The sequence below is a fragment of the Cibotium barometz genome, chromosome 6, assembly GCF_041138505.1.
Source record: "Cibotium barometz isolate CiBa-2024 chromosome 6, ASM4113850v1, whole genome shotgun sequence".
In the NCBI taxonomy this organism is placed as follows: domain Eukaryota; kingdom Viridiplantae; phylum Streptophyta; class Polypodiopsida; order Cyatheales; family Cibotiaceae; genus Cibotium; species Cibotium barometz.
In genome coordinates this window covers 59,021,776-59,042,608 of record NC_141051.1, presented here as the reverse complement: position 1 = coordinate 59,042,608, position 20,833 = coordinate 59,021,776, and the positions used below count along the sequence as shown (strand labels likewise).

At 45.4% G+C, this 20,833-nt stretch overlaps 1 protein-coding gene across 1 annotated transcript; it reads left to right on the top strand.

The window, feature by feature from the left end:
- The first annotated feature begins 9,073 nt into the window (after nucleotides 1-9,073).
- Nucleotides 9,074-20,596, top strand: LOC147637911 (V-type proton ATPase 16 kDa proteolipid subunit-like). Its single transcript, XM_086799753.1, has 3 exons — nucleotides 9,074-9,357; nucleotides 19,826-20,111; nucleotides 20,245-20,596. The coding sequence occupies exons 1-3, from the start codon at nucleotides 9,285-9,287 to the stop codon at nucleotides 20,372-20,374; spliced, it is 489 nt and encodes a 162-aa protein (XP_086655879.1). The 5' UTR covers nucleotides 9,074-9,284; the 3' UTR covers nucleotides 20,375-20,596.
- Nucleotides 20,597-20,833: the final 237 nt, after the last annotated feature.

The following is a 20,833-nucleotide window of genomic DNA, read 5'->3' as shown; positions in this document are numbered from 1 at the left end:
ATACAGTAAATGTTTCTAATTAAAACCCTACGTTGGTAAAATACCAAAATTAGTTCACGCTTAATTGGGTAATCCAAAAGTTAAATCGGTGCAGTTGGATCATCAAAGTAGGATTGGTGGAGTAGGATCATTGAATGATCTGACTTCTAAAATTACGAGAAAGGTGGCATTAAGCAATCCATCAAAGTGGAATTGCCAAAAAGTGGAATCGAGGAAAATGTGGAATTGGTCAAAAAGTAGAATCAGTCAAAGATTGAAATAGGCAATTCAACCAATTAGAAACCTAAAAACAATCACAGAATCATGAAATTACACTAAAAAATGATCCAAGATAAAAACAATCGTAGAAATGGGTGATTGTATCTGCCACATGTCGTCAGCTGGCTAGTGAAGCAGTGGAAAAGTGGTGTCGAATCATTTGCATTGTTGAAATAATCTGACTAAATGATCTGACTGAGTGAGACGATCCACCTATGAAAAAATAATCCAACCACTGCTTTAGGTGAATCACTTATTGTTGGTGAGGAGTTAAACGACTGTAATAGAGCTATTGCTTGAAGTACGAGAGTTTATTCAAGAAGAGGAAGCCTCCTTCACTGTTCATAGAGAAAGAAAGCTTTAATGGAAAGCTTCAAGTAGCACATCAACTTGGAGTGATAAAGTGGTGTAACCACCTGATAAAAAATTAAGTAAAACAAGTTGTGGAAAGCTTGAACACAAGCTATGTAAAGCTTAAACACAAAGCAGAGAAAACCAAAAAATAGGCTATTGAAAAGCTTACTCTAAAACCACTGTTGGCTTGCACAGAATGGAGAGCTGGACTCACATAAACACAATGCTCAAAGACAAGAACACAAGAATGTAGAGCATGAGAGATATTGGCAAGCTCAAAGGAGAGAGATGAGGCTCTCTATAGGTAGAAAGAGAAAGTACTAGTTAACCCTCAGGTACACGTTCACACCTGGATGGCCATGGGGAAAAACCCAATGGGACAAAATTACCCATGGCATGTCCTCATAGTGTAGTACTACCATATATCTAACATATGTCCGATCTTTCCTTGTACCCTACTGTGATGGGATTTTTTTCCTCAGGTTTTGATGCACGTTCGGCTAGAAACATGTGCACACACATGATCATCTACATCAACTTTTCTCTTTTTTGTTTAGAGTTGTTGCATTTCCATCCAGTTTGGTGTCGGGTTATTTTGGATCTCGACAAACTCCCATTAGGCGATCTTTTCCCCAATTCTTCATCGGATGTCATCGTGTTTTCTTGTAGATGTTTGGCATTACATCCTATAGAAGGCTGAGTTTAGTTTTTTTAAGTCATATTTGGAGAAGATTAGGGAGTTTTTTTAAATATATTTTAAAGAAAGCTAAGGTTTAAGGTTTGGCTATAAAAAACTTGTGGCCTATTTATAAAGGGACGAGAATCATTATTTTAGAAAAAAGATAACATTATTTTGGAAGATAATCAAGGAGAGATTGTATGGAAGAAGGAGGTATATAAGCTTTTTTATTAAGTAAATAAGGAGAAAAGATTGTATTTTTTAAGCTCAAGAAAAGAGTTTGTTATTCCTCAATAGTCGATTGTACAAGCACATGAGAGAGAGAGTGCTTGAACATCTTGTGTTACAAGAGATACTATGTGTTTGTGGCTACTGAGCACAGGGGGGTCATCACTAACAAGTCATCTCTCGATGTCATCATCATTGTCATCAAGGTCATCATCACCAAGAGGGTGTGCGACTATGTGTAAATAAGCTTCTCTCGCGACATCAATTTTTTATAATGATTCAAGGACGAGACACTATCACTTAGTGATTTGCGTGTAGTCTAGTTGGGGCAATACCCTATTTTTGCTTCCAACGAACACATTGACGCATTCTACATAGATCCTCAAGCGCGTCTTATTTTTGGGGCGATGAACATGGAAGCCTCTCTTCGACGCAGATTACTGCCGTTTATAGTGATTCTCTATACTTTTTCTAACATGGATGGTGCCCAATGGTCCTTTGTTAGTGGATGTGTTTCTTGCGAAGTATATGCATATGAGTGTCAAAGATTGATGGAGTGTTCAAGAAAACGTAAAATCTTCAAATATTGGCTACTTTAGCTTGGTGCTTTTCTTTGCCCCAAGCTATTTGTAATGATTAGGATGCATTGGTACATGCTTTCCTTACAAGGTTTAGGCCCTACATAGTTATGGATGGAAATTTAGGCTTTATCAAAGGGCTCCTACGAAATCTATGCAGGAGTTTGTGGGGAAAAGTTTAATCACAAATATGCCCATTTTGAGGGAGTGATGGCTCAAGATCAACAAGCAACGGCCCAAACCGCTGCTCCTAGTCTTGAGGTTATCTTTATGAAGCACCCCACATTACAAAGTAAAGTTTGAGGAGGAAGGTTGACCATTCTTCAAGGCATCATTCAAAATTTTGAGTAGAAAGATACAAAGATGTGGTGGGTTGGTTTTGCATCCTCAATCATCTTCGCACACAAATGTTGCAGTTTGTTGCTCCTCAAAGTGAAAGTTCACTGGATTTCTTGGTTAATGAGTTTGCAGCAAACAACAACGACCCGGAAACATCCAACCTAGAGAAGGGGGGTAGTCTATGTGGAGTGTTTTCATTGTCGAGAACGTGGCCATGTGCATCCCAATTGTCCAAGGCTCTCGTGTATTCTATGATGCTAGGAGCTCATGCTTTGGGCATGTCTATTGAGGAGATAGCTTCAAGAAGTAGTTCAAACAAGTTGAGTTGGAGGTTCTTGTGGGTAAAAGAACTCGTGCTTGAGTGGAGGCCAAAACAGAATAGGCTAAAACTTCTCGTGCAGCATGGAAGTGCAAGAAGAAGAGTTATAGGAGGAAGATTAGATTGGGTGATTTTGAGCTTTGTCCTGATGTCAAGGCCTATGACTTGATGGAGAATCTACGAACACTCAGAGTGGACATGTCCACAGATTTTGGGCTATTAGTCCAAACATGAGGAAACAATGGTCATGAGTTATTAGTACAAGGTCATGAGCTATTAGTACAAGGTCATCCAAGCGACGGTCTAAGGGAGTTCACAAAGAGGCAAGTGATCTTATGATCCATTTTCATGATGATTTGCCATTGATTGATGTGATTATTCAGGGCTTGATTATTTGCAGAGCCTACATTGAGGGAGGAGAGGCAAGTGATCTTATGATCCATTTTCATGATGATTTGCCATTGATTGATGTGATTATTCAAAGCTTGATTATTTGCAAAGCCTACATTGAGGGAGGAGTGGCCATGAATCTCATGAGTTATTAGTACAAGGTCATGAGCTATTAGTACAAGGTCATCCAAGCAACAGTCTAAGGGAGTTCACAAAGAGGCAAGTGATCTTACAATCCATTTTCATGATGATTTGTCATTGATTGATGTGATTATTGAGGGCTTGATTGTTCGCAAAGCCTACATTGCGGGAGGAGTGGCCGTGAATCTCATGAGGCAACATACCATGGAATATCTTGGGCTTTATTGTCATTAACCTTCTTCTTCTCAAATCAATTTGGCCAATAATTCTCGTGTGCAATCTCTTGGGGTGATGAAGCTTAACATTGATATACATAGTATGCAAGTGCCTTTGGATTTTCACATTATATGTGGTATGCAAGTGCCTTTGGATTTTCAGGTGATATGTGGTATGCAAGTGCCTTTTGATTTCAGGTTATCCTTACCAAGGCAAATCGAGTTGCCTACCCTCATCTTAGGAAGGCCTTGGATGTGGCAAGTAAACATGAACCAAAAGTGGAAGATTAGAGATTTTCTTATGCAATATGGTGACCATCGAATAAGGTATAACATTCGAAGTAGGTGTGCTCAAGAGTTGGAGGAGGAGACCTCCTATGATAGTGGAGAGTATGACACTAGTGCTACTAGCTCTTCTTAGGAAGAGGATTCCTTGCTCACAAAACAAGATTTATATGGATGTGTTTGGGGTTCATCTTGATGCTTTAGATAGGGATACCATACCAGCACATGAGAGGAGGACTAACAATGCAAAGATGCTTGGATCCTCTTTGACGGAGGAAGAGAAGGATTACCTTGATATGATTGATGGTTTTCCCAAATCTTTGCTATGCAGTACATGGATCTTATTACGAGTGACTATGATTGACCACAAGAGGCAAAGCCCATGGTCTGCTGACGACTTTGAAGATTGTGGACCGTGCAACATGATGTCTTGAAGATAGAGATTGATATGAGTTTTGAGAAAACGGGCTTTATCTTTCTTGTGGAGAATTTGGTGGAATGGATTTCACCCGTGTTGGTGGAATGGGCTTCACCACGGTGTTGGTGTCTCCAAAGAAGGGGGATAAGTGGCACATATTTGTTAATTTTTGACCTCTTAATTTTACAACAAAAGGGATCATCATCCTCTTCCTTTCCAAGATGAGATTCTTGATCGTGTGGCGATTCATGAGATGTATATGGTGTGTGAAGAACTCAAAAGCTGATGAGTTGTCCAAGAGACTTCTCTACGTTAAGGTCGCTTTATCCACATTAGGGATTGGTTTGGAGTCCTTTAGAATCCTATACTTGCGTTTGCACCATTGGAGAAGTGGGGGGTTGATTTTATTGGCCCACTTCCTTGTTCTTCTACTAGAAAGGTATACATACTTATGGCTACAGATTGCATGACACGATGGACCGAAGCTAAGGTTATCCGCTACTACCAAGACAGTGGTGAAGTTTCTTGTGGAGACTGTGTGCTCTCATTTTGGTACACTTTTGGAGATTCTTACCGACAATGGGCCAGGTTTTCGTGGCAGTGAGCATTTGGGAGAATTGATCGCTATCTAACATTGATGCTCATCTCCTTACTATCCACAATGCAATGGGTTAGTTGAGAAGACCATTTGGATCTTGTGTGGCATTATTTCTAAGATTTTCAAGGACAAGCCTCGTCTTTGGGATTATCTTCATGCTTTGTGGTCTTATCGCACACAACACGTAAGGTGGCTTTGGGGTTTACTCCTTTCCACCTTGTCTATGGTATGGATGACATTCTTCCTAGTGAGCTCAAGGTTCCTAGCTTGTGGATAGCTTTTACTCATGGATAAGGAGATCAAGAGGTGTTGAAACAACGGCTTCATCAACTACATGTGTTAAAGGATGATCGAGAACATGCTTTGGAATGATTTGAGAAGCGGGCTGCACGTTCAAAGATCTTGTTTGATGACAAATTCAAGAAGAAGGTGGCTATTGAGCAAGGTGACTTGGTCTTGAGATATGACAATCATTTGGATAACTGCAAGGATAAGAAGCTTCTTATTCATTGGGAAGGATTGTTTATAATACACAAGAAGTTTTCAAAATGGTTCCTATCTTCTCAACACTCTTCATTCAAATCACATCAATGCATATTGGTTGAAGATATATCATCATCAACATGAACAAGCCGTCATCATCGTCATCATCATCATCAAGGTCATCATCACTAACAAGCTGTCATCATCGTCATCGTCATCATCATCACCAAGTGGGTGCATGGCTATGTGCAGAGAATCTTAAAGAGCATAGTTTATACACTTGGCACAAGGCTTTACCAACATGCATGAGTTTCTTGGCTAGTGGAGGTGTCTTAAGAGCCTTGCTTGTTAGCTGACTCAAGCTTGAAGCCCACCTGCAATTTGTGCTTGTGTGGTCAATGCTATGGTTGGTGCTGCTCGTCATTTTGTGGTTTGGTTGCCTTAATCTGCCACCTGCAATTTGTGCTTGTGTGGTGTGGTCAATGCTGTGGTTGGTACTGCTCGTCATTTTGTGGTTTGGTTGCCTTAATCTGGCCACATGGCTAGTTCTCTATGGCTGTGTTGGTAGTGATTTTGTGCAGCAAAGACTATGTGGGGCTTGGCCGGGCTAGAGCGTACATCCAGATGATCGATTTTTTTAAAAAAAATCACATATAAAGCAACATTTTCAGAAAATCAGAAAAGCCAAAAAGCCCAACCTATTTTTAAAATTTTCAAAAATCAGATCGAGAGGGAATATAGGTTTTTTTTTAACGTCAAACTCAACGATACTTCTTCCTTGGAACGTGTTCACGCATGCTTAGTCCTCTTGTGCATGGGCTTCTTGACACTATCACTGGTGATTTGTATACAGTCTAGTCGAGGCAATACCCTCTTGATGCTTCCAATGAACACATTGATGCATTCTACATAGATCTTTAGATGCTTCACATTTCTAACAGAGAACCATCTGAATTATGCTTCACATTGCTAACAGAGAACCATCTGAACTATGCTTCACTTTGTAGACCCACTTACATCCAATTGTCTTATTTTTGTTAGGCAAAGGCCCAAAATCCTATCTCATTGGCATCTAATGTAGCTATCCCTTCATCCATGGCATCTTCCCAATGCTTATGTCTAAGTGCATCCTCGAAACATGTGAGCTCTATCTATTATATAGCATCTTCCCAATGCTTATGTCTAAGTGCATCCTCGAAACATGTGAGCTCTATCTATTATATAGCTTTGACCATATATATGCGTAATGGTGAGATATATACCAATAATATCTTAACCTATCCACCACTGACTCTAGTAGACTTGCATACACCTAGGTCGTTGTTGTCAAGTGTTCTCAACACTAATTTGACTCTTTGTACACGAAGTATAACAACACTCAAGATCCTAAACTCCTCACATCGAGGCTCTATTTTGAGCCACTATCTCCATCAACAAAGAAGTGACCTGCTAAAACATCAGGTAGTATAAAAGGTTGATTGACCTTTTAACTTGCTGAATTTTTAGCACCTATACCACCACAAGACACATCAGGATGCCTACCATTATGCCTCAACCTACCTAACTATGGTCTGACATTAGACCCGCCACATAGTCCACTAAGTGTCTATGATTACTACTCTACATTTGAGGTTAACCAAGGTCTCACACTAGACCCACTATACTAGAGGACTCTCCTAGTCCACTAAGTGTCTATGATTGCTGCTCCGCATTTAAGGAGACCCATTCGATTCTTTGTATCGTTCCTTGTCATATACCAGCTACTTATCTCATTAAACACAACATCCCTATAGCATCTATAACCTTTCTGATCAAAGGAATAACCAATGAATGTAAAGTGCTTAATTTTCAATTGCCTCAAACTAGCAGCTTCTCATGGATAAAAAATAACAAGTAAATGCAACCATAATGAACTAGCTAAACTATACTTGCAATGGATATGCCATATTGTGTATATTTACAATGGGTATGTTACATCCTTTCCTTCTTAAAAAATCGAGATGTCTTCATCTCGACATAAACTCTGGGTAATGTTTTAAGAGCGATGATGTTGCACATCTGCATGGAGGGTGGCTTGCTCTTCTTCTTCCATCTCTAAAGTTGGTTCACCAATCATGGCACAAGTGTGAGCAACCAGTCCACAGCCTTTGCCATGTCCATCACCACCACTTCGTCCAACTTGGCGGCCGTTGGGGTCCACCTTGTAGAATAACATTAGGATTAAAAGTGGGTCTTGCAGGTTTGGGGCATTCAACTCTAAAGTGGCCAGTGTCATTATTTCATGACAATAAGAACACCTTTATTTCCCATAGGGCTCCATGGCAAAAATTTGTGAGGGTTTGGCTGGAAATTCCTTTGGAAGCATTCCCTTGGGTTAGACTAAGGATGGAATCTCTTCTTGACTTAACCACTCTTTACTTCTTTTACCAATGGCTTTGGCTCGGGTAAGAGCGTCTTGCAAATTGGTTGATCTCTTTGCTTCAAGGCGAGAGTCTAGGGGCTCATTCAACCCTTGGCAAAAATCGGCCACCTATTGGGTGGTTGTCATAGGTGAAGCATAGTTTCGAAGTGTGACAAATTTTGAGTAGTACTCATCTAAGTTGAGCTATTAGAGGCTGAAGAGCTCATTCATCATAATGGATTCATGAGACGGGGGAAGGTAGCAGTCCTTCATAGCTTGCTTAATGTCACTCCAGGTTTGGGAACATTCAATGACCCACTTGTCTCGACACCATTCTTTCCACCAAAGTTTAGTATCTCCAGTGAGATGAGACCTGGCAAGCACGGATTGATTTCCAGCTCCTGTGCGTGCAGAGCTAAGAAATAGTCATCCATAGCCTCAATCCAAACTTCTGCATCTCTTTCAATTTTTGAGCCAATCTCAATGAATGAGGAAGGCTGCATTTGTTTGAGCAGGTGCTTCTTCTCCTGTGTCTCTGTGTATAATACATTGGGAGCAAGAAGCTGACGACCCTTGTATCAATGTGAGATTAAGTTTAGAATTATAACACTTAGGCTACCTAGTCTTATAACAATCACAAGAACACTAAATGTGAGAATTCCAATCCTTTATTCCAAGCTTTAATATTTACAAGTAAACCAGTTGATTACAAAGATTGATGTATACAACTCAATTCTTATTTATTTACATGGTAGAGTTCTAGTAAAACTATGAGGTATTAGTATTGAAAAAGTAAGGGGGATCAACAAAGGTTTCTAAAACTTGATAAGTCTCTGGCAAGGGAGGCAAGCCATGTTTTGAGCTTCGGCTGACAGCTACTCTATTAGGAGACAAAACCTCGGTTAATTTATCGTCGTAGACCCATCGATTCTGTAGCATACGAGTTCCATTGATGGTTACATGGGTATCATTTTGAGGAGTACCGAAGAACCAAAACAAGTGAACCAATCACAATCAGGGATTTCATTAACGTCTTCACAATTTCGTGATCACGTTAACAAAACCTGTTATTAATATATCTTGACACCTTTACCACCAGGCTACTGCTCTATTGTTGTAGGTCATTTGTTGGAAGCCTCAATCATGTCAATGGCTTCTGTCGGTAAAGAGCATAAGCCACCCCATAGATGGCGATATGATGGAACAAGATCTAGTTCCAATTGTACGACATATCCCTTCAGAGGCCTCACAACCCTTTGCATAGAGGCCTCACAACCCTTCGCATCTAAATAATGTGAGCTCTAGAAAAAGGTGAACTCATGGATGACATGACTGCTAGATTGAGATTAATTCCTCTCTCTTAGCGTGTACTATGAAAGGATCCTTTCCTCTTCCTCCATTTATTTTAGGGGGGATGCGCAGCCGGTTGAGGCGACTGGCAGCAGTCGGTCCCGACGTGTTGTGCATTTTTACAGGTTCACGTGCACGTCGTGCAGCACTGCCCCAAACAGATTCTGCTGCACGAGTGAGCCCTAACTCTCCTCTCGTCTTCAGGCGGGTGTACGCTGGGAGTGATTGCCATCCTTCTTGTTGCGGAGATGTCGACAACCGGCGACACCACGGCCCCCTTCTTCGGTTTTCTTGGAGCTGCAGCAGCCCTCGTCTTCTCCTGTACGTCTTTTCTTCTCCCTCTCTGTCTTCTTATTGTTGTGAAATTTACGATCACTTCCGTACGGTACTCGCATGTACGGGCATCACTGTACGCATGTCCAGCGCTGTATGGTCTCTCACCTAGGACAACGGTTGACTCGCCTGTACGACGCCTGGCATGTACGATCATCATGTGCTGTATAGAGGTTGCACTTAAGCTGAAGGCAAGGCGCAATTATCATTTGCGATGCAATAAGATTAAAATTGTGATGAAGTATACTTTGATGTGCCAACTTAGTTGCAGCCCGATGGTAGAAGGTCTCACCCAGGACGGTGGTCTTGGGTTCGAGCCTCCGCAAGCCTACCTGAAGGCACCATTGCCTACGGGCGGGGCTCTCTATGTACCTATGGGCAGGAAAAAAATCAGTGACGCAGGATCCCCCAACAGGGAAAAAAAGAGAGGGTATACTATGAGCTAAAATCATTAGAAAACATGTGAAGCATGAGGCTCTGGATTGCCTAATCGTCTACTTGTCCATCCATGCAGGCCCCACTATAACTCATTAATTGGGGGAATCGACTTTGGAAGGTATTTGGTCATGGGTATATGATTGCTTTGACTAATTGATCCATCCTCTCAAGGGCTAAGAAATGTCATTTTGTTGGAATCATATTGATCTGTAGTCGTGTCATGTAATGGGAGAGTGCCGACTGAGAGAGCTTAATATTTCAGTGGTGCAATACCATCATATAATCCAAGATACAAACACGGGATCCGAGGCACAACGCCAATCATATAATCCAGTTCTCACACCCTCCTCCACAAGCAAGGCTATGTATCCTCTTACCTCTTGGACTGTAGGCCTTGCCACCATGAGGTTAAGAACCTCCTTATGATGAAATATACTAAATGGATCTACCCAAGATTCTTTGCTAAGAGTCACAATACATGCTTACTACCTAAATCCACATGATCATGGGTCCTTGGGTTGTCTAGATGAGAAAAAGATATTCTCTACAGATGAGCATATGCATAATCTGTAACTCATGGCATAAAGTCATAAACAAATTAATACTTGATTAGAAATAATTGATATCCAAGACAAAGAATTTGATATTTGAAAAACGTTGTCCATATACCAATGGCAAAGTTGTAGTTATAGGCATTTTGGCCTCTCAATCCTCATAGTGAGAATATCTATATAAGCTATTCTTGGCTTGTAGCCAGACTGTTTTCTTGAAATAACTTAAGAAAACATATGATTTCTCCTTTTACAAATATACAAGGGTTAGGTATCCAAAAACACTCAACTTAAAAGCATGACAAGCAAAGAAACTTTGCTAAACTCAAAGTGTACATAGCTTTACAAATAGCCAAAGTCGACTTCGAGTCGAAAAAGCAAGTTTCCTTGGCATCGCCAAATAATTCAGGATCCATAATTCATATCCCAATCCTTGATATCCCACGAACAGATCTTGTTCCCATTTCGACTGCTGGTCATGGCAGTATGATTTGAGAACGTCAAAGGCCAATTGATTGTAAATTTCTGTTTGGCCATTTGTTTGAGGATGAAATGTGTTGGACAACTGTAACTTAGTCCCAAAATTGTCAAACAATGCTATGCAAAACTTATTGAATCTGTCAACGATTGTCATACATTGTGTGTTTCTAGATCCAACTGAGGCGGGAAGAGGGCCTACGAAGTCCATACTGATGTCGTGAAAGAGTCCCTCAAGAATAGGCAAAGGCCGAAGAAACCCTGCTTGTTTGGTATGAGGAACTTTCACTTTTGGACAAATTTGGCATGATTGGACATGTTTGTAGACATCCCGTTGCATCTTAGGCCAATAGAATGACCTCTCTAACTTCTCCAAGGTATTGTTGATACCCCTATAACCCCCAACAAGAGAATCATGGGCATCGTGGAGAAGAACTTGGCGTTTTCTTTGAGTACACAAAGACGGTTCTTGAAAAACAACAAACCATCACGTATTCTATAGTGGCTTGGTTTAAAACTGAGGGCCAACTGATATTGAGTCCCAAACTCTCCCGAATCCGGATATTGTGCCTTCATACTGATTTGCCTTGAATTTCTAGCACAATGGACTCCTGCGATGTCTGAATAGTGCCCTTTCGACTAAGAGCATTGGCAACAACGGGGTTATTTTTGCTCAGGACGTATTCAATCATTCCCTCAAATTGTTGGAACAATTGACTTCGCTTGGACTGCTTGTCACTCCATTGGGCACTGGGCATGGTTTGCAACTGTTTAAGTGCCTGGTGATCTGTCTTAACTGTGAAGTCCTTCCTGTAAAGGAAGTGTTTCCAATGCTTAAGAGCGGTCATCACCCCCAAGAGCTCTTTGTCATACACCGAATAATTCTTCTCAGCGTTATTCAATTTGCGGCTATAATAAGCCATTGGCCTACCATCTTGTTGTAAAACAGCTCCAATGGCAAGGTTACTGGCATCCGTAATCACCTTGAAAGAATCATCCCATGATGCTAGCTTCAAAACTGGTGACTCAGATCTTCATTGACTGGAATGCCTCTAGAGCCTTGTCCGTGAGGACGGACACTTTCTGACGACGAGTCTTCACACCCTTGAGCAAGTCAGTAAGAGGTACTGCAAGGTCAGAAAACTTTTCCATGTGGGTCCTGTGGGCCTAACAAAGACCCACAAATGAGCGAATTTCCTAGGCTGTAGTGGGAACATCCAACTGAGAATGGCCTGCACCTTTTCAGGGTCGAGGCTAATATTTGAAGAATCGATGATATATCCCAGGTAATGGATTTCTTGTACTCCAAACTCACTCTTCTTGGCATTGATAAACAACTCATTGTCCTGCAAGAGTTGCCAAACCTAAGAAGATAAGAATGCCAAACCTGTGTCACATCTCACTCATATTGCTCTGCAGTCCCTGATAAGATAAGAATGCCATCTAAGAAGATGAAGACGCATTTGCCAATGAGATCCCGAAAAACCTGAGACATCATTTTGCTGAACATCACTGGTGCATTGGTGAGCATCACCACAAATTCGTAGTGGCCACGCTCGGTCCTAAAGGCCGTTTTTGGAATGTCGGACTCGAAGATCTGAACCTGATAATAGCCACTCTTAAGATCAATCTTAGAGAAAATCTTTGCACCGTTGAGTCGTCCAAGGATGTACTCTATATTGGGCATGGAGAATCTATTCTTCACTGTTAGCTTATTGAGGGTCCTATAATCCACACATAAGTGTGCGGACTCATCCTTCTTCTGGACAAACAGAATGGGAGCAGCAAAAGGTGAGGAAGATGGTCGGATGCCTTAGAAAGGCGGTAGGGGAACTTGCTTGGAGATTTTGAACCAGGAACCAACTCTATGCGATGGTCCTCAGGTCTACTAGGTGGGAGAGGAGGTGGGAGGTCGTCTCGCAGCATGATGTTGCTGTATTGAGACAAAAGGCCAGCCATCCGCTGCTCCCTTGTGGGTGCTACTTGAACTGCATGAGACTGAGAGCGAACATATAACAACGCACACTATGCTTCTTTTTTGATGGCTCTTTGGGTGTGAATGTGGGAAATGGGTGAAATTCCAGGAATGCTCCGATCCTCGCGAAGCTGTCAGAATATGCAGCGGAAATGATAACCAAACTTGGGCTCACAAGAGCAAGTAGAGTGCAGAAAATAGACAGCACAAGAGACAGAGAAATAGGCGTGTAAACTCTTCTCTATACACAAGATCCCGCAGAAAATTGAATGATACAATGGTGGGGAGCATGGGGCCTATTTATATGCCCCATGGATGTAGTCGGCCAGCGCATGAGGGCTCCACGACTGAAGAAAGCAGGTCGGCCAGCATAGAATATCTCCAAGCAGGTCGGCCAGCATAGAATATCTCCACGACTGTGTAAACAGGTCGGCCAGCCACCAGCACCTCCACTGTAGCATAGGCAGTCGGCCAGCCACCAGGAGCACATGAGGTGCAGTCGGCCAGCACCATGGGCTCTTGCCAACATCTAGCATCCATCCACACCATGGAAAAATGGGAAAAAATGGGGAAAAAATACGGGGAGTGAGGAAAAATGATAAAACACCTATACAGGGCGGGCACACCCACAACAGAGGCCCTGGTGTCTGATTAAGACAGGAGATAACTTCTAACACCCCCTCTAAGCTCCTGGTTGTGCAATCAACCCAAGGGAGTTGGAGTGCCACCTGAGCGTAGCCTGAGGAGGCAGAGACTTCGTGAAGAGGTCTGCCGCATTGTCCTCCGTCGAACAATAAAGTAGGAAGATGTCACTAGCTAAGATCTTCTCACGTACAAAGTGATACTGTATCTCTATGTGCTTGGTTCGGGCATGGAAGACCGGGTTCCAAGCAATAGCTATACAACTCTGGTTATCGCACTGGATGACTGGGGGCTCCTTCTGTGGAAACCCAATCTCGCCTAGCAGCCTCTGCAGCCACACAACCTCGCAAGCAGCACCACAAGTAGCCCGGTGCTCTGCCTCTGTGTCATGTGCATCATAGATGCCATGGACATTCTCAGGGCTAGATCCAGAAGAGGCAGCTAGATAAAGAGTATGAACCAGGTAGAACCAGGATGATAGAGCATAGAGCACTTGTGGCAGGGTAGACTGGAGACAGGCGTGGAGAGCAAACTGAAGACCAGATGGTTGTCGGTTGCAGGAAAAGGTGCTGTCGGCTGCACACTGGAGTGGTCGGCTGTACCAAAAGACAAGGCAACTGAAAAGCGCATCATGACATGCATTAGGACCAGTTGGCTGAGTTAAATAAGCATTTAATACATTTAAGACTGGCCAAGCGCATGGCTAGTCTACCAAGTGTCCAAGGGACCTATAAATAGGCCCAAGTGCTCATTGTGTTAACCATTCATTCCACTAGGGAATGGGTCATCTATGTAGGACTGTTTTGGTGTATTCCACCTTTTCAAGAAGGCAGCCTAGGGCTGCAGACAAGTACCTTTTTGTACCATAGAATATACTGAATTTCCAGCACCTCTCTCTCTCTCTCTACTCTCTATTCTCTCTTTATATCTGCGTTTTTGCATCAGATGGTTTTCAGGAGTGTTTAGGGCTGAAAGAAGACTCCCAGAGCTTCCGCGTGTTACATTGGTATGAGAGCATCAGGCTCAGCAAAGCTAAACACTGATTCAGTCCCAGATGATGGTGTACAGGTCCAAGGTATAGGAAAGTACACGGATTCAAAGCCCAAGGCAAGGAACACAGATCGGGAAGAACTCCCAGGAGGTTTGTTGGTGGTGTTCCACATTGCCAGAGGGGATGGCAGTCCTGTGAGCCAGATAGGTTCTCGGGCAACGGTCCCAAGGGAGGCCAACTCCCATAGTTGGCCTATCACATCTGTCACCTCCAGATCGCTCACATGGTGAGAAAATTCAACTGCCTGAGTCTTCAAAGTGCTAAGAGCGAGCTCCAGAGTCCACTCCCGGTCGCATGGGCCACAGAGAGGGAACGAGAAGGCCACCGCTGAATCAAGTGCCTCCTCCCCGCGGGCCGGAGTTATCACTACATGAACTCTGATGGGTGCTGGCTCATGGGGGTTTGCTCCAAAAAGCCGTGTGAAGGAGTAATCAAAAGCCTCCGAGCGCTGTCTAGTGCCGAGACGACTCAGCCGACTACGGATAGATGATATCCGTGAAGCCCGAATCGGCATGGTAAGTCTCCTCTGCGGTGCTCGAGCAAGGTCGGTGCTCAGAGCCCTCCGGATTGCAGGTGAACGCCAGGGGATTGCCAGGGCCTCCCGGGGAGCCGAGGCGGGCGGGGGGGGGGAGGAGGGGGGGGAGAAGGGGGTGGAGAAGGAGCCGTTGCCGGAACCGGAGCGGGGATAGGAGGAGGCGAAGGTGGAAGCGAGGCGGGAGGGGGGGATGGGGGAGGGGGGGGTGAAGGAGGGGGTGCTGGCATCTCCTGGTCCTCAGTCGGCGTAGGGGTCTCCTCCTGGAGGGGAGCAAAGCTGTTCCTCACGGGAACCCAGTGATGCTGAGACTGTGGCTGTTGCTGCATCGGTCTCTGGGCGTGCTGCTGTGGCTGTCTCCCTCGACGGTGCCCTGTCCAGGCTGCCACTCCGAGGTCTCTGTGGGCTGAGCAGGTGTCCTGGAGGCTGCCTGCGGAGCCGCATCTGTGGGCGGGCCATCAGGGGCCTGCTGTTGCGGTGAAGGTCGGGGTCTCCTGCGAGGGCAGGCCTTGGCCAGATGGCCGACCTGCCTGCAAATAAAGCACTGGTTCGGGAGCCTCGAGAACTCCACTCTCTGATCAATCCATCCCCCCCCATCCTAGGTAGCTGAATGACCTTCGGAAGGGAGGAGATGTCAGGAACCAAAACTCTGACCGAAGGTAGCCCAGCTGCTCTGGCCACCACTGAAGCTGCTGTGGGGCTAGTCTCTAGCACCGAACCCACCAATGCTCCTAGCCTAGAAAGGAGCAGAAGGTACTCACGGCGGAGTCCAGGGAAGCAAACTGTAACATGGAAAAGGCGCTCTCCTTGCTCGGCCGCTGTTGGGTCAAAGCCATGCTGCCAAGGTCTGAAGAATGCCCGAGCACCCCTGATGTCAAGGGGACTCATGGCTAGGACCTTGGCCACGCTCTGGGCTGTCTCGAACTCGATCTGGTAGTGTCCACGGCCCAGTAGCTGAATGTCTGGGATCTTGCCCACATCTGCAAGAAGGCGGGCCTGGAGAAGATCCCGGATCTCCCCTCTGCTGGGGCGAGTGCCGACTATACGGCAGATGGTGGAATGTGCCTGGAGGCGTTCCACCTCTGCGGTGAGGCTTGCTTCCTCTTCTGGCGAAAGAGAAAGCCTGATGGGGGTATCCTCAGGGGCGGGCGAGGGGGCGGGCGAGGGGGCTGTGGGAGAGTCCCTCTGAGGTGGGGCGGGAGGAGCCTCCATCAGTGCCTGAAGCTATGTTGAAGGCGGAGCGAAAGCGGAGAGTCCTGCAAGAACCGAGCTGCACACAAAGGACGGAGGAGGGAAGGCGGAAGGCAAAAAGTAAACCCCAGGGGACGGAAAAACCAGAAAAAAAAGGGGAGGTGGGGGGTAAGGCGGCGAAGACAAAAAAAACCCAGGGGGGAGGCGGAAGCAGCGTGAAAAAGGGGGGTGGGGGGGAAGATAGGGCGACGGCTGGCGAAAGGGGGGGCGGGGCGCTGAAGGAGGGAGGGAGGGCGCGAAGGAGAGGAGCAGGGGCAGGGGACGGCAGGCGCTACAGCGTTGGGGCACGCAGGACAGCCAGGTGGGGGAGGGGGGGCAAATGCGAGGGCAGGTGCTGCGGGGGGGGGGGGGGGGGTAGACGCGAGGGCGGGAATGGGGGGAGGGCGTGCAGTCAGCGCGAGAGGGGGGGGGGCGTGAGCTTCAGCGAGCCGGTTACGCTTCCCTATTCCAGCCAGTTACCTTTTTACAGCGGCTATGGGAGCTCCCTCACAGCAGAGGTACTCCCGATTGGCATTGACCTCATCCATACAACTGACAGAGGATGGAGATACACCTCTCACCGGATGATTTTATCACCTGCCCGGCGTACATGGATGTACACCTATCACATGGGATACGTTGTGCCATTAGACAGATCCGGACCTCATCACACCAGCTGCGGATTGAGACAGGGCGATATGTGCATCAGATCATGGATGACTGCATTTGTCAGCTATGCTACCAGGAGGTGGAGACAGAGGAACACTACATGTGCCGATGTACAGTCTATTATGAGATCCGAGGGAGACATCACTGCGGTTTTGGGCCGTTACGTAGGGTCATGGAGTTGGAGGATCAGAGATGCCTGGGATTGTTTCTAGGAGACACAGAGAGACCCTCTTGGCAAATAGGAGGCCGAGCCATGATGTACCTAGACAGAGGACCCTGACAGATTTCTTTGGCACCAGCACCAGCAACCCAGCCCACACACCTCTTGATACCTCCTCCATTGGGCCATCAGGGCACCGACCACCACAGGGAGTCACCCACTGATCGAGCAGTTATCTTACGTCGTGCCCGTCGGCCATGCCCACCAGGATCCCGACCACGGCATCCTCACCATCGCCAGATCAGAGCCATTATTGCTCGGCATCGGAGGCGCCTACCTCGCTTCTACGACCTCTCCATTCTAGACAGCCCAATGGCGGAGATACTTGATCTAAGGAGAGGGCAACACTTCAACTGATCAGCATACAGGGATCTACCTGATATACATTTTTCAGTATTGTTCTCTTTGATGAGACACCAACTTCAGATGTACTCTCAGTTTTGGTCTCATAGACCACTATGGGCTCTTAGAGACGTTAATATATCATTTCATTTCTCTCTCTCTCTCTCTCTCTCTCTCATTGTAATTTAAACTCTTAAGAGTCTTAGTTCATTTTGAGTTTTTTTTTTTCAGTTTTATGCCTCTTTGGCATCGATACCCAGAGTGGAATGTAAATGGATGTACCTGATCTGTCCCATTGGTCGGGTTCGGCCTCCCGTGGACGTTAATATAACTTTCTCTCTCTCTCTCTCTCTCTCTCTCTCTCTCTCTCTCGGCGCATGGCTGAGCAGGTCTCTCTCTGTCTTTCACTCTCTTGGAAGGGAAGGAGCGGGCTGAAGGAGGCGCACAGCTAGGACTGTTTTGAGACTGGTTATGGGATGTTTTGGTTGGCTGCAAGTACAGAGGTCAATTGGATGTGTTTCTTGGCATGGGAGTGATGCAAGCTCGCATGGCTGCATGCTCATGAAGCAGATTGTTTTCTTCCTGCTGGAAAGGAACAGAGGGACCTACAGTTATGGGCATATTTATGTTTCCAGATGTTTCATGAGGGAATAGGTAACTGGATGTATGCCGTTGTTGGCATTGTTTTTGAATGGTGTTGTGAATGGTTTTGTATGGAAACAGGACAAAGGTTTCAAGGGGAAACAAGCCTAAGGGTTTCATGTGGAAACAAGTCGTAGGTTTCTCGAGGAAACATGTTTTTGGTTTGGCCAGGAGATAGGTCACATGCAGGCAGAAGGTACAGGAATGGTCACATGTTTGGTAGAGCCTTGCTGCTGATTGGACAGGGGTTCGGGAATCCATCACTCAGATGGATAGTACCCTTGGAAGGCAGAGAGGGTTAGTATAGGTGTGTTGACTGTATGGTATGCTCTGCTGTGATGCGAGTTCTCTTTTGGAAAATAGTTTGGAGTCTTTGTTGTGATGCAGGAGCACTGGACGTGTCAGGGTGTGATGCTGTTCATAGGGTGAGATGTAGGCATATGCTCACTTATGGTAGTGCTATGTGTGAACAGGGCTTAACCAAGGGCACTTTTTCCCATGTGGTTTTTCTCCTTGGATATCAAGTGTGAAAGGACACTCTACATATAATATTTTGTACTTCTATATTATATGGATGTGGCACACATGCAAGGGTTGACTTGCATTTTGTGGCTACCACACTTTTGGCTCTCTCTCTCTCTCTCTCTCTCTCTCTCTCTCTCTCTCATTTCTGTGTGTGAGCTTCTCCATCCTGCACCTAACCCTAATGTGCAGGTTTGTGTGTGAGTGTGTGAGTCCAACACCAACAATTGGTATCAGAGCTGGGGGCTGCTTGTGGAGCTCTACCCCTGAAATCTGCAACAAACTGTGAATTTCCGTCGGCCGGATCCGTCGCGTGCAGATTTCCATCGAAGTTGCAGATTCCGTCTGTCGCCTGCCTTCCGGAGCCCAGCCCCGTCAGCTGCCTCCGCCTTGCCGGCAGCGTTCCTGTGCAAGCAACCACCTCCACCCAGCCCAGTCGACTGCGGTGCTGCCTAGGCGGCCGCCGCCGCCTCTACGCGCCTCCCGACCGGCGGCGCTAGTGCGCCCATCACCGCCGCCGCCCCTCCCGGCCGGCGGCTCTACTGGAGCTAGGACCGCCTCCGCCCACCGTTGGCCATCCCTGCTGTGCCGCCCAGAGCTCACGTCCGCCATTGCTCCACCACCTAGGTCCTCTGTCCGCCACAGCTCAGGGCCCAAGCCCTCCGTCCGCCCGTTTTCGCCTCTTCTCACCTGCAGTTCGTCCGCTTGCACATTATGAAAGAGTTATGCATAATGCATATTCAGTGGTTGCTACTTCAACCATGAGTGAGAGTATGATTTCAAAAGGGTATTGGAGTCAAAACTCACTTTCAGAAGGGTTTCAGAAACAAGATTGGAAGCGGCACTACTTCACTCAGCATCAGTTTGCCAACTCATTGACAAATGTTGCAGGTTTGGCAGAAGGTCCCTCTCTGCATTCAAGGCACCCAAATGGGATTTGGTCACTTTTGAGTTTTTATGGTTCTAGAAGCAAGTTGGGTTTATGGTGTCTTGCTCACAGAATGTTCATATATGGCATTCTGAACTAGAATTCTGCACGTGAATTTCTCATGGATATGATGGTATCCAAAAAATTGAGCAAGAGTTACTGCAGCTCATGCATGCTTTGTGGTATTTGTGTGTTGCATGCAGTTTCCATCTAATGTTGATATTTTTGATGAAATAGGTATGGGTGCTGCCTACGGAACTGCAAAAAGTGGCGTCGGTGTGGCCTCCATGGGTGTGGTGAAGCCTGATCTGGTGATGAAGTCGATTGTTCCAGTTGTTATGGCTGGTGTGCTGGGTATCTATGGCTTGATCATAGCTGTGATAATCAGTACGGGGATCAATCCCACAAGTACAGCGTATTATTTGTTTGATGGTTATGCGCACCTGTCATCTGGCCTTGCCTGTGGTTTAGCTGGTCTTTCTGCTGGAATGGCCATTGGTATCGTTGGTGATGCAGGTGTCAGGTAGTCGCTTCTTCTTTGGTTGTTGAGCTGTGTGGCAAGGCCTTAGATTATGTAAACATTTGCTCTATTAATTATTTGTCATGGTATGCAGTCTACTTTTTCGTCTCTGATATGTTTGTTTTGTTTCTTGCAGAGCAAATGCACAGCAACCCAAGCTTTTTGTGGGCATGATACTTATCCTCATTTTCGCAGAGGCACTTGCTTTATATGGTCTGATTGTGGGAATTATCCTTTCTTCTCGTGCTGGTCAATCAAGGGAGTGACCTCGCCTTCTCTAGGAATCTTATTGGTTTCAACTTGCATGTTTTGTCTGTAATCTTATGAAAATGCCATGGAAGCTTGGATAGCTCTCTTGTGATGGGCATTGATGATTGTATAGAGATGCTGCACAGAAAAGTTTCTGGAGTAAGTTTGAGGCTGACAGTGATGTTTGTATTTTTCCAAAACATCAAATTTGGTCAAATTGGAATGCTCTTTGTATTGTATAATGTGTTGAAATTGTAAAAATTAAGAGCAAGATGTCATTTAACACAAGGAATCAAACAGCATTGGGAGAGTAAGCTTTGTTGTGATGAGAAAGTTTTACTAAGGTGAATTAGTTTTAGATTTCTGAAACAAGGATTTAGTTTAAAGGGAGCTTCACAGACGGTGTTGGTGGATCTGTCAAGAGAAAGTGGTTGAGAGAAAATGCACGGACTCCTGGATAGCTATCCATCACCCAT